General features: G+C 41.1%; 1 protein-coding gene across 4 annotated transcripts in view; it reads right to left on the reverse strand.

Moving 5' to 3' along the window:
* RTKN (rhotekin) overlaps window positions 1–13,156 on the reverse strand; it is a 92,941-nt gene that overhangs the window by 9,919 nt on the left and 69,866 nt on the right. For all 4 annotated transcript variants that reach the window (XM_040419468.1, XM_040419471.1, XM_040419470.1 and 1 more), the window contains 7 exons: window positions 11,324–11,441; window positions 11,015–11,227; window positions 10,776–10,870; window positions 10,161–10,267; window positions 9,961–10,086; window positions 789–954; window positions 562–666 (listed from right to left, as the gene is read on the reverse strand). In XM_040419468.1, coding sequence (XP_040275402.1) covers window positions 562–666; window positions 789–954; window positions 9,961–10,086; window positions 10,161–10,267; window positions 10,776–10,870; window positions 11,015–11,227; window positions 11,324–11,441 — 930 coding nt within the window. The remainder of the gene's footprint in view (window positions 1–561; window positions 667–788; window positions 955–9,960; window positions 10,087–10,160; window positions 10,268–10,775; window positions 10,871–11,014; window positions 11,228–11,323; window positions 11,442–13,156) is intronic.

A 13,156-nucleotide genomic window follows, 5' to 3' on the forward strand; every position in this document is an offset into this window, starting at 1 on the left:
ACTGCTCCTCAGCCCCCTTGCTTCTATTCATACCGCTCCTCATCTCTCTTACTTCTCATAATACTTCTCCTCATCTACCTTTCTCATCACACCACCCTCATTTTCCATCATCCTTCTCACCCAGTCTTTCCTCTCCTTTTCCTCCAACCACTGACCTTATGAAGCATTTTCTTTAAAACTATTATCTGTCTTCTCATTCAAACATTCTCCTCATCATTAGCCTCCTCCACCACCAATTCCCCACATCGCCCTTCTCATCCAACCATTCTCCTCTTCACCATCGTCCTCCTAATTCCACCAATATTCTCATTGTTCCTCTCTCCCTCCTTATCCAACTATTGTCTGTATTGTCCTCATCACCCTCCTCATTCATCAGCCTCCTCCACCTCCTATTCCCCGCATCCTTTGCATTGCACTTCTCATCCAACCATCCTCCTTATTGACCCCATCACCCTCCTCATCACCCTCATTACCCCTGTGATTGTTCTCTTCCAGCTGACATCTTCCCCCATGTGCCCTGACATTCTGCTTCATCAGGCTTATTTATGTAGAGGCACTCACCCATTTCATGATAGAGGGAGCCTTGCTTGGCGAGGGCAGCTGCTTGTCTCTTGGGTGGTGGGGTTTCTATTTTCATCAGGTCATCGCAGCATTGCTTCCATTGACCTGCAGAAGACAGTGAGACTGTTAGGAAGACATGACAGTGATTTGCCAGGACCAACTCCAGAAGGAAGAAGCAGAGCACAGACAAGGGGCAGGGGGTGATAAGTGGCCAGGTCCAAACATACTCATGTCATAGAAGTGCTGCCAGAAGGCCTCCATCCAGCGGCGCAGATCTTCTCGGCTCTCGGCCTTGGCTGTGTGAGTCACTTCTTCACTGCCGTACCGGTTAGTGATGGACAAGGTGTGCACCAGGCTCTGACCGTCACGATCCGAACACCGGATCCTGGTGTCCTGGGGATAAGAGCAGGAAACTAGGAATAATTCCTGGTGTCCCAATCAATGTCATTCAGGAACCTTCTCCCCGCGCCAATGTAATAACACACATGTAACACAGACACTCTCCATGTAATATCACACATGTAACACAGACACTCTCCATGTAATATCACACATGTAATAGAGACACTCCCCACATGTAATATCACACATGTAATATACACACTCTCCATGTAATATACACACTCTCCATGTAATATCACACATGTAACACAGACACTCTCCATGTAATATCACACATGTAATAGAGACACTCCCCACATGTAATATCACACATGTAACACAGACACTCTCCATGTAATATCACACATGTAATACAGACACTCTCCATGTAATATCACACATGTAATACAGACACTCTCCATGTAATATCACACATGTAATAGAGACACTCCCCACATGTAACACAGACAATCCCCACATGTAATATCACACATGTAATACAGGTGCTCTCCACATGTAATATCACACATGTAATAGAGACACTCTCCATGTAATATCACACATGTAATAGAGACACTCCCCACATGTAACACAGACAATCCCCACATGTAATATCACACATGTAATACAGGTGCTCTCCACATGTAATATCACACATGTAATAGAGACACTTCCCCATGTAATAACACACATGTAACACAGACACTCTCCATGTAATATCACACATGTAATAGAGACACTCCCCACATGTAATATCACACATGTAATATACACACTCTCCATGTAATATACACACTCTCCATGTAATATCACACATGTAACACAGACACTCTCCATGTAATATCACACATGTAATAGAGACACTCCCCACATGTAATATCACACATGTAACACAGACACTCTCCATGTAATATCACACATGTAATACAGACACTCTCCATGTAATATCACACATGTAATACAGACACTCTCCATGTAATATCACACATGTAATAGAGACACTCCCCACATGTAACACAGACAATCCCCACATGTAATATCACACATGTAATACAGGTGCTCTCCACATGTAATATCACACATGTAATAGAGACACTCTCCATGTAATATCACACATGTAATAGAGACACTCCCCACATGTAACACAGACAATCCCCACATGTAATATCACACATGTAATACAGGTGCTCTCCACATGTAATATCACACATGTAATAGAGACACTTCCCCATGTAATAACACACATGTAACACAGACACTCTCCATGTAATATCACACATGTAATAGAGACACTTCCCCATGTAATAACACACATGTAACACAGACACTCTCTATGTAATATCACACATGTAACACAGACACTCTCCATGTAATATCACACATGTAATAGAGACACTTCCACATGTAATATCACACATGAAACACAGACACTCTCCATGTAATATCACACATGTAACACAGACACTCTCCATGTAATATCACACATGTAATATAGACACTCTCCACATGTAATATCACACATGTAATATAGACACTCTCCATGTAATATCACACATGTAACACAGACACTCTCCCTGTAATATCACACATGTAATAGAGACACTCTCCATGTAATATCACACATGTAATAGAGACACTTCCACATGTAATATCACACATGTAACACAGACACTCTCCCTGTAATATCACACATGTAATAGAGACACTTCGCCATGTAATAACACACATATAATAGAGACACTCACCACATGTAATATCACACATGTAATACAGACGCCCCCCACATGTAATATCACACATGTAATACAGGTGCTCCCCACATGTAATATCACACATGTAATACAGATACTCCCCACATGTAGTATCACACATGTAATAGTGACGACTCTCAGTGTAATATCACACATGTAATAGAGACGACTCTGTGTAATATCACACATGTAATAGAGACGACTCTCAGTGTAATATCACACATGTAATAGAGACGACTCTCAGTGTAATATCACACATGTAATAGAGACGACTCTCAGTGTGATATCACACATGTAATAGAGACGACTCTCAGTGTAATATCACACATGTAATAGAGACGACTCTCAGTGTAATATCACACATGTAATAGAGACGACTCTCAGTGTAATATCACACATGTAATAGACACGACTCTCAGTGTAATATCACACATGTAATAGAGACGACTCTCAGTGTGATATCACACATGTAATAGAGACGACTCTCAGTGTAATATCACACATGTAATAGAGACGACTCTCAGTGTAATATCACACATGTAATAGAGACGACTCTCAGTGTGATATCACACATGTAATAGAGACGACTCTCAGTGTAATATCACACATGTAATAGAGACGACTCTCAGTGTGATATCACACATGTAATAGAGACGACTCTCAGTGTAATATCACACATGTAATAGAGACGACTCTCAGTGTGATATCACACATGTAATAGAGACGACTCTCAGTGTAATATCACACATGTAATAGAGACGACTCAGTGTAGTATCACACATGTAATAGAGACGACTCTCAGTGTAGTATCACACATGTAATAGAGACGACTCTCAGTGTAATATCACACATGTAATAGAGACGACTCTCAGTGTAGTATCACACATGTAATAGACACTCCCCACATGTAATATCACACATGTAATAGAGACGACTCTCAGTGTGATATCACACATGTAATAGTGACGACTCTCTGTGTAATATCACACATGTAATAGAGACGACTCTGTAATATCACACATGTAATAGAGACGACTCTGTAATATCACACATTTAATAGAGACGACTCTCAGTGTAATATCACACATGTAATAGAGGCGACTCTCAGTGTAATATCACACATGTAATAGAGATGACTCTCAGTGTAATATCACACATGTAATAGAGACGACTCTCAGTGTAATATCACACATGTAATAGAGACGACTCTCTGTGTAATATCACACATGTAATAGAGACGACTCTGTAATATCACACATGTAATAGAGACGACTCTCAGTGTGATATCACACATGTAATAGAGACGACTCTCTGTGTAATATCACACATGTAATAGAGACGACTCTGTAATATCACACATGTAATAGAGACGACTCTGTAATATCACACATTTAATAGAGACGACTCTCAGTGTAATATCACACATGTAATAGAGATGACTCTCAGTGTAATATCACACATGTAATAGAGACGACTCAGTGTAATATCACACATGTAATAGAGACGACTCTCAGTGTAATATCACACATGTAATAGAGGCGACTCTCAGTGTAATATCACACATGTAATAGAGATGACTCTCAGTGTAATATCACACATGTAATAGAGACGACTCAGTGTAATATCACACATGTAATAGAGACGACTCTCAGTGTAATATCACACATGTAATAGAGACGACTCTCAGTGTAATATCACACATGTAATAGAGACGACTCTCAGTGTAGTATCACACATGTAATAGTGACGACTCTCTGTGTAATATCACACATGTAATAGAGACGACTCTGTAATATCACACATTTAATAGAGACGACTCTCAGTGTAATATCACACATGTAATAGAGACGACTCTCAGTGTAGTATCACACATGTAATAGAGACGACTCAGTGTAATATCACACATGTAATAGAGACGACTCTCAGTGTAATATCACACATGTAATAGAGACGACTATCAGTGTAGTATCACACATGTAATAGAGACACTCCCCACATGTAATAACACACATGTAACACAGACACTCTCCATGTAATATCACACATGTAATAGAGACACTCCCCACATGTAACACAGACAATCCCCACATGTAATATCACACATGTAATACAGGTGCTCTCCACATGTAATATCACACATGTAATAGAGACACTCTCCATGTAATATCACACATGTAATAGAGACACTCCCCACATGTAACACAGACAATCCCCACATGTAATATCACACATGTAATACAGGTGCTCTCCACATGTAATATCACACATGTAATAGAGACACTTCCCCATGTAATAACACACATGTAACACAGACACTCTCCATGTAATATCACACATGTAATAGAGACACTTCCCCATGTAATAACACACATGTAACACAGACACTCTCTATGTAATATCACACATGTAACACAGACACTCTCCATGTAATATCACACATGTAATAGAGACACTTCGCCATGTAATAACACACATATAATAGAGACACTCACCACATGTAATATCACACATGTAATACAGACGCCCCCCACATGTAATATCACACATGTAATACAGGTGCTCCCCACATGTAATATCACACATGTAATACAGATACTCCCCACATGTAGTATCACACATGTAATAGTGACGACTCTCAGTGTAATATCACACATGTAATAGAGACCCCCCTCCCTCCGTGTAGTACCACACATGTAATAGAGACGACTCTGTGTAATATCACACATGTAATAGAGACGACTCTCAGTGTAATATCACACATGTAATAGAGACGACTCTCAGTGTAATATCACACATGTAATAGAGACGACTCTCAGTGTAATATCACACATGTAATAGACACGACTCTCAGTGTAATATCACACATGTAATAGAGACGACTCTCAGTGTGATATCACACATGTAATAGAGACGACTCTCAGTGTAATATCACACATGTAATAGAGACGACTCTCAGTGTAATATCACACATGTAATAGAGACGACTCTCAGTGTGATATCACACATGTAATAGAGACGACTCTCAGTGTAATATCACACATGTAATAGAGACGACTCTCAGTGTGATATCACACATGTAATAGAGACGACTCTCAGTGTAATATCACACATGTAATAGAGACGACTCTCAGTGTGATATCACACATGTAATAGAGACGACTCTCAGTGTAATATCACACATGTAATAGAGACGACTCAGTGTAGTATCACACATATAATAGAGACGACTCTCAGTGTAGTATCACACATGTAATAGAGACGACTCTCTGTGTAATATCACACATGTAATAGAGACGACTCTGTAATATCACACATGTAATAGAGACGACTCTCAGTGTAGTATCACACATGTAATAGACACTCCCCACATGTAATATCACACATGTAATAGAGACGACTCTCAGTGTGATATCACACATGTAATAGTGACGACTCTCTGTGTAATATCACACATGTAATAGAGACGACTCTGTAATATCACACATGTAATAGAGACGACTCTGTAATATCACACATTTAATAGAGACGACTCTCAGTGTAATATCACACATGTAATAGAGGCGACTCTCAGTGTAATATCACACATGTAATAGAGATGACTCTCAGTGTAATATCACACATGTAATAGAGACGACTCAGTGTAATATCACACATGTAATAGAGACGACTCTCAGTGTAATATCACACATGTAATAGAGGCGACTCTCAGTGTAATATCACACATGTAATAGAGATGACTCTCAGTGTAATATCACACATGTAATAGAGACGACTCAGTGTAATATCACACATGTAATAGAGACGACTCTCAGTGTAATATCACACATGTAATAGAGACGACTCTCAGTGTAATATCACACATGTAATAGAGACGACTCTCAGTGTAATATCACACATGTAATAGAGACGACTCTCAGTGTAGTATCACACATGTAATAGTGACGACTCTCTGTGTAATATCACACATGTAATAGAGACGACTCTGTAATATCACACATTTAATAGAGACGACTCTCAGTGTAATATCACACATGTAATAGAGACGACTCTCAGTGTAGTATCACACATGTAATAGAGACGACTCTGTGTAATATCACACATGTAATAGAGACGACTCTCTGTGTAATATCACACATGTAATAGAGACGACTCTCAGTGTAATATCACACATGTAATAGAGACGACTCTCTGTGTAATATCACACATGTAATAGAGACGACTATCAGTGTAGTATCACACATGTAATAGAGACGACTCAGTGTAATATCACACATGTAATAGAGACGACTCTCAGTGTAATATCACACATGTAATAGAGGCGACTCTCAGTGTAATATCACACATGTAATAGAGGCGACTCTCAGTGTAATATCACACATGTAATAGAGGCGACTCTCAGTGTAATATCACACATGTAATAGAGACGACTCTCAGTGTAATATCACACATGTAATAGAGACGACTCTCAGTGTAATATCACACATGTAATAGAGACGACTCTCAGTGTAGTATCACACATGTAATAGAGACGACTCTCAGTGTAATATCACACATGTAATAGAGGCGACTCTCAGTGTAATATCACACATGTAATAGAGACGACTCTCAGTGTAATATCACACATGTAATAGAGACGACTCTCAGTGTAATATCACACATGTAATAGAGACGACTCTCAGTGTAGTATCACACATGTAATAGAGGCGACTCTCAGTGTAGTATCACACATGTAATAGAGGCGACTCTCAGTGTAATATCACACATGTAATAGAGACGACTCTCAGTGTAATATCACACATGTAATAGAGGCGACTCTCAGTGTAATATCACACATGTAATAGAGACGACTCAGTGTAGTATCACACATGTAATAGAGGCGACTCTCAGTGTAATATCACACATGTAATAGAGGCGACTCTCAGTGTAGTATCACACATGTAATAGAGACGACTCTCAGTGTAATATCACACATGTAATAGAGACGACTCTCAGTGTAATATCACACATGTAATAGAGACGACTCTCAGTGTAATATCACACATGTAATAGAGACGACTCTCAGTGTAGTATCACACATGTAATAGAGACGACTCTCAGTGTAATATCACACATGTAATAGAGACGACTCTCATTGTAGTATCATACATGTAATAGAGACGACTCTCAGTGTATTATCACACATGTAATAGTGACGACTCTCTGTGTAATATCACACATGTAATAGAGACGACTCTCAGTGTAATATCACACATGTAATAGAGACGACTCTGTGTAATATCACACATGTAATAGAGACGACTCTCAGTGTAATATCACACATGTAATAGTGACGACTCTCTGTGTAATATCACACATGTAATAGAGACGACTCTCAGTGTAATATCACACATGTAATAGAGGCGACTCTCAGTGTAATATCACACATGTAATAGAGACGACTCTCAGTGTAATATCACACATGTAATAGAGACGACTCTCAGTGTAATATCACACATGTAATAGAGACGACTCTCAGTGTAGTATCACACATGTAATAGAGGCGACTCTCAGTGTAGTATCACACATGTAATAGAGGCGACTCTCAGTGTAATATCACACATGTAATAGAGACGACTCTCAGTGTAATATCACACATGTAATAGAGACGACTCAGTGTAGTATCACACATGTAATAGAGGCGACTCTCAGTGTAATATCACACATGTAATAGAGGCGACTCTCAGTGTAGTATCACACATGTAATAGAGACGACTCTCAGTGTAATATCACACATGTAATAGAGACGACTCTCAGTGTAATATCACACATGTAATAGAGACGACTCTCAGTGTAATATCACACATGTAATAGAGACGACTCTCAGTGTAGTATCACACATGTAATAGAGACGACTCTCAGTGTAATATCACACATGTAATAGAGACGACTCTCATTGTAGTATCATACATGTAATAGAGACGACTCTCAGTGTAGTATCACACATGTAATAGAGACGACTCTCAGTGTAATATCACACATGTAATAGAGACGACTCTCAGTGTAATATCACACCTGTAATAAAGACACTTCCCCATGAAATATCACACATTTAATACACTCCCCACATGTAATATCACACATGTAATATAGACAGTGCCCACATATAATAGAGACACTCCCCACATGTAATATCACACATGTAATAGAGACGACTCTTAGTGTAATATCACACATGTAATAGAGACGACTCTCAGTGTAATATCACACATGTAATAGAGACGACTCTCTGTGTAATATCACACATGTAATAGAGACGACTCTCTGTGTAATATCACACATGTAATAGAGACGACTCTGTGTAATATCACACATGTAATAGAGACGACTCTGTGTAATATCACACATGTAATAGAGACGACTCTCAGTGTAACGTCACACATGTAATAGAGACGACTCTTAGTGTAGTATCCCACATGTAATAGAGACACTCCCCACATGTAATATCACACATGTAATATAGACACTCTCCATGTAATATCACACATGTAACACAGACACTCTCCCTGTAATATCACACATGTAATAGAGACACTCTCCATGTAATATCACACATGTAATAGAGACACTTCCACATGTAATATCACACATGTAATATAGACACTCTCCATGTAATATCACACATGTAACACAGACACTCTCCATGTAATATCACACATGTAATAGAGACACTTCCACATGTAATATCACACATGAAACACAGACACTCTCCATGTAATATCACACATGTAACACAGACACTCTCCATGTAATATCACACATGTAATATAGACACTCTCCACATGTAATATCACACATGTAATATAGACACTCTCCATGTAATATCACACATGTAACACAGACACTCTCCATGTAATATCACACATGTAATAGAGACACTCTCCATGTAATATCACACATGTAATAGAGACACTTCCACATGTAATATCACACATGTAATATAGACACTCTCCATGTAATATCACACATGTAACACAGACACTCTCCCTGTAATATCACACATGTAATAGAGACACTCTCCATGTAATATCACACATGTAATAGAGACACTTCCACATGTAATATCACACATGTAATATAGACACTCTCCATGTAATATCACACATGTAACACAGACACTCTCCATGTAATATCACACATGTAATAGAGACACTCTCCATGTAATATCACACATGTAACACAGACACTCTCCATGTAATATCACACATGTAATACAGACGCTTAGTCTTGCCTTATTAACAGAGACCGTCAGGTCAGGTTCGGTTTCAGACCCCGGATGAGACTGTCCTTTGTAGCAGAGCAGCTGACATCCACGTAACACGCAGAACAAGCGCTGCCAGCTCTTCTGTCCCCGGCCCTGTGAAAGTCGCCATGTTACGTGCAATTCTTAGTGACATGTCCTACAGCCATATATGTGAGCTGACAGACTACCTGGATGTGCAGAACTCCAGACATCATGTCCTGATTCATACAGTCAGGCTGTGCAGTAAGACGGCAGCACACGCTTCCATATAACGGCAGCCAGCAGGAACTCTCATCTGTAAGAAGAAGAGTGAGGACTGAGATCTCCACACATGCCCATCACTGAGCACACACAGGTCTGAGGAGGTTCTTCTCTGGAGACGAGACCTTCCTGGAAGGGCGTACTGGAACTCTACACTACAGGACTTTCTCCACCACCCAGTAATTTATACATATCCTGATATCATCAGCCACACGTAGAAGGCACATGCTCTGGGGTTACCCCTCTGCGAGACGTAAGGGAAGGAGTGGGAAAACAGTAGACACCAAGGGTGTTGGCTGGAGATGGCCTGTTCTACCAAATCCTTCCATGCTGGAGGTACTGTAATGGGGTCTAACTACACCCCTCTTCAGTTTCAGATGGAATACTTCATGAACCACCACCCTACAGACATATCATTCATACATAGACATCTGTGCAGTTTCTGATGATCATGATCCGGAAGAGCAGGCATATTCTCTGGGGTTCCCCCACCTGAGGGAAGAATTTTTTAGGAGGGGTTGAAAATCCCACAATATCCTTACCAGAGCTGCTGATGGTGAGGTCATGAGTCCGGAAGCCATCCTGCACATGGGCCAAAGTCAGCTTGGTATGGGCTAACAGTTGAAATTTAGGGCCCCTGAAGTATAAGAAATGCACCATAAATTCCAAATACAGAGCAGATTATTATGTACAAGTCATTATAAATATTCTTATAAATCCTGGATCTGCCTAGGAAGCAGAGCCTGGACACATCACAGATTATGCCCCCAGTAGCACTCACGGAACACTGGGAGGTGGTAGCAGGATGGGACCTCCTCCCCCGTTGCTGCCGGTCCCATCCATTGTAGCTCGTAACCTGCGCCCAGAAGATCTCCCCAATGAAGTGCTGAGTCTGGTAGATAATCTTCGCGGTGTCCCAGAGAGTGAAAAATCTTCATCGACCGCACAACTGTACAGCTGAAGGCTGAGCTCGAACCCAGGGTCCACATCAGAGCTGGAAAGGACACGACAGGTAACTACTGGGGGTTACACCATGTAAGAAGGGACCATTGAAGATAAGGGCCAGAACAACAGGAAAGAAGACACTTACAAGACTATCGCATTCTCAAAGCAGATATCTGTGGTGGTGCGATCTACAAAGACCATCTCTGTGTCATAAACCTCTCCACGGATTTGCAGAGCGCAGAACACTGCACATCGATGGAGCTCTGCAATACAAAAGGTCATTTCTATGAGCTAAGTAGGTGACCCTCTTCTGTGTGATATATCTGCAGGCTCTTAGATGAACTCCAACCTGTCTTCGGTAAACAGGCTCAAGATGTCACAGGTGTCCAATAACCCAACTCAAGATCAGTATGATTGGAATCAAGAGGGACAGGATGGTGGCCATCAACAGGATGGGCCGAAGCATGGCAAGCCCAAGGGGCCCAGCTGAGCAACTAATGAACCTTCAGAAGAAATAGTCCAGCTCTGTGTAATTTGTGGCTACATCCTATAGTTGTGTCCATCGAGTTCCAGCCCACTGGTGAGAATGGACCAACACCCTCTTGTCAAAGGGTGCCCTTGTAGTGGACAGCTGCTCCTGTATGGACCAATTACCTATACTTTTCTAGACTTCATGAATATGACTTAATGCCTCCTCATCCTCAGCTGCTGCTTCTTATTTGGACTTTTGTCAGCTTATATTTTGGTTACCAGGACTGAACGGCATACTCTAGAGGAGGTGGCACTAATTCTCTATAGAGCAGCAGATGACGCCCCCATTGCTGGACCCTATGCTTTATTTCTGGCCTCAGAGTTCTATTACGTGGAATAACTCTGGGTGAACATTGGTCTCATTTGTTGGAACATTCACATTTGTATAAATGTTCATTCCCAACAGTAGGCCAGATCCTACGACTGTACAAGGGCCCTTAGAAGCAGCTGACGGATACTGTGCTGGTTTGCTTCTCCAGTAGTGACTCTCTCAGTCTGACCATTCCTATGACAAATGGTCTAGGTAGATTACTGGTCACCAGGTGAAGAATGTTACATTTATCCATGATGATCTCAGATGTGGAACGCATCCTTCAGCTGGTAAGGTACAGTCTGTATGATATGACATAGGCCTTTATCGTCATATGTCATACAGTCCAAGTACAAACATGTCATCCCTGATAACTAGGGCTGAGAACGGGAGCACCACTCTCCGGAGACCTCCTCAAGGTTGACCTTGGTCCAGTCACAAACACCACCAAAGTCTAATGGACCATCATCTAGAGGTCTTACGACAGATGTGACAGCACAACCATCCCATGTCTATGAGAAGTCTCCATCTAAGAGGACACACGTGATTATCTTAGAGGGTCACATACAAATGCGGAAATCACTTCTACAATTCATGGCCAAGGAGGTGATAATATAGAGCCATGGTGAGGGTTGTCACCTATCGAGTGCTGTGTGCCCATCTACACAGGTAGTGGGCATGCTCCTGCACATGTAGTGAGCGTGTTCTCTGTGTATGTAGTGGGCATGCTCCTGCACATGTAGTGAGCGTGTTCTCTGTGTATGTAGTGGGCGTGCTCCTGCACATGTAGTAAGCGTGTTCTCTGTGTGTATGTAGTGGGCATGCTCCTGTACATGTAGTGAGCGTGTTCTCTGTGTGTATGTAGTGGGCATGCTCCTGTACATGTAGTGAGCGTGTTCTCTGTGTGTATGTAGTGGGCATGCTCCTGTACATGTAGTGAGCGTGTTCTCTGTGTATGTAGTGGGCATGCTCCTGTACATGTAGTGAGCGTGTTCTCTGTGTATGTAGTGGGCATGCTCCTGTACATGTAGTGAGCGTGTTCTCTGTGTATGTATGTAGTGGGCATGCTCCTGTACATGTAGTGAGCGTGTTCTCTGTGTATGTATGTAGTGGGCATGCTCCTGTACATGTAGTGAG

Source organism: Bufo bufo, chromosome 2 (genome assembly GCF_905171765.1).
Source record: "Bufo bufo chromosome 2, aBufBuf1.1, whole genome shotgun sequence".
Lineage (NCBI taxonomy): Eukaryota > Metazoa > Chordata > Amphibia > Anura > Bufonidae > Bufo > Bufo bufo.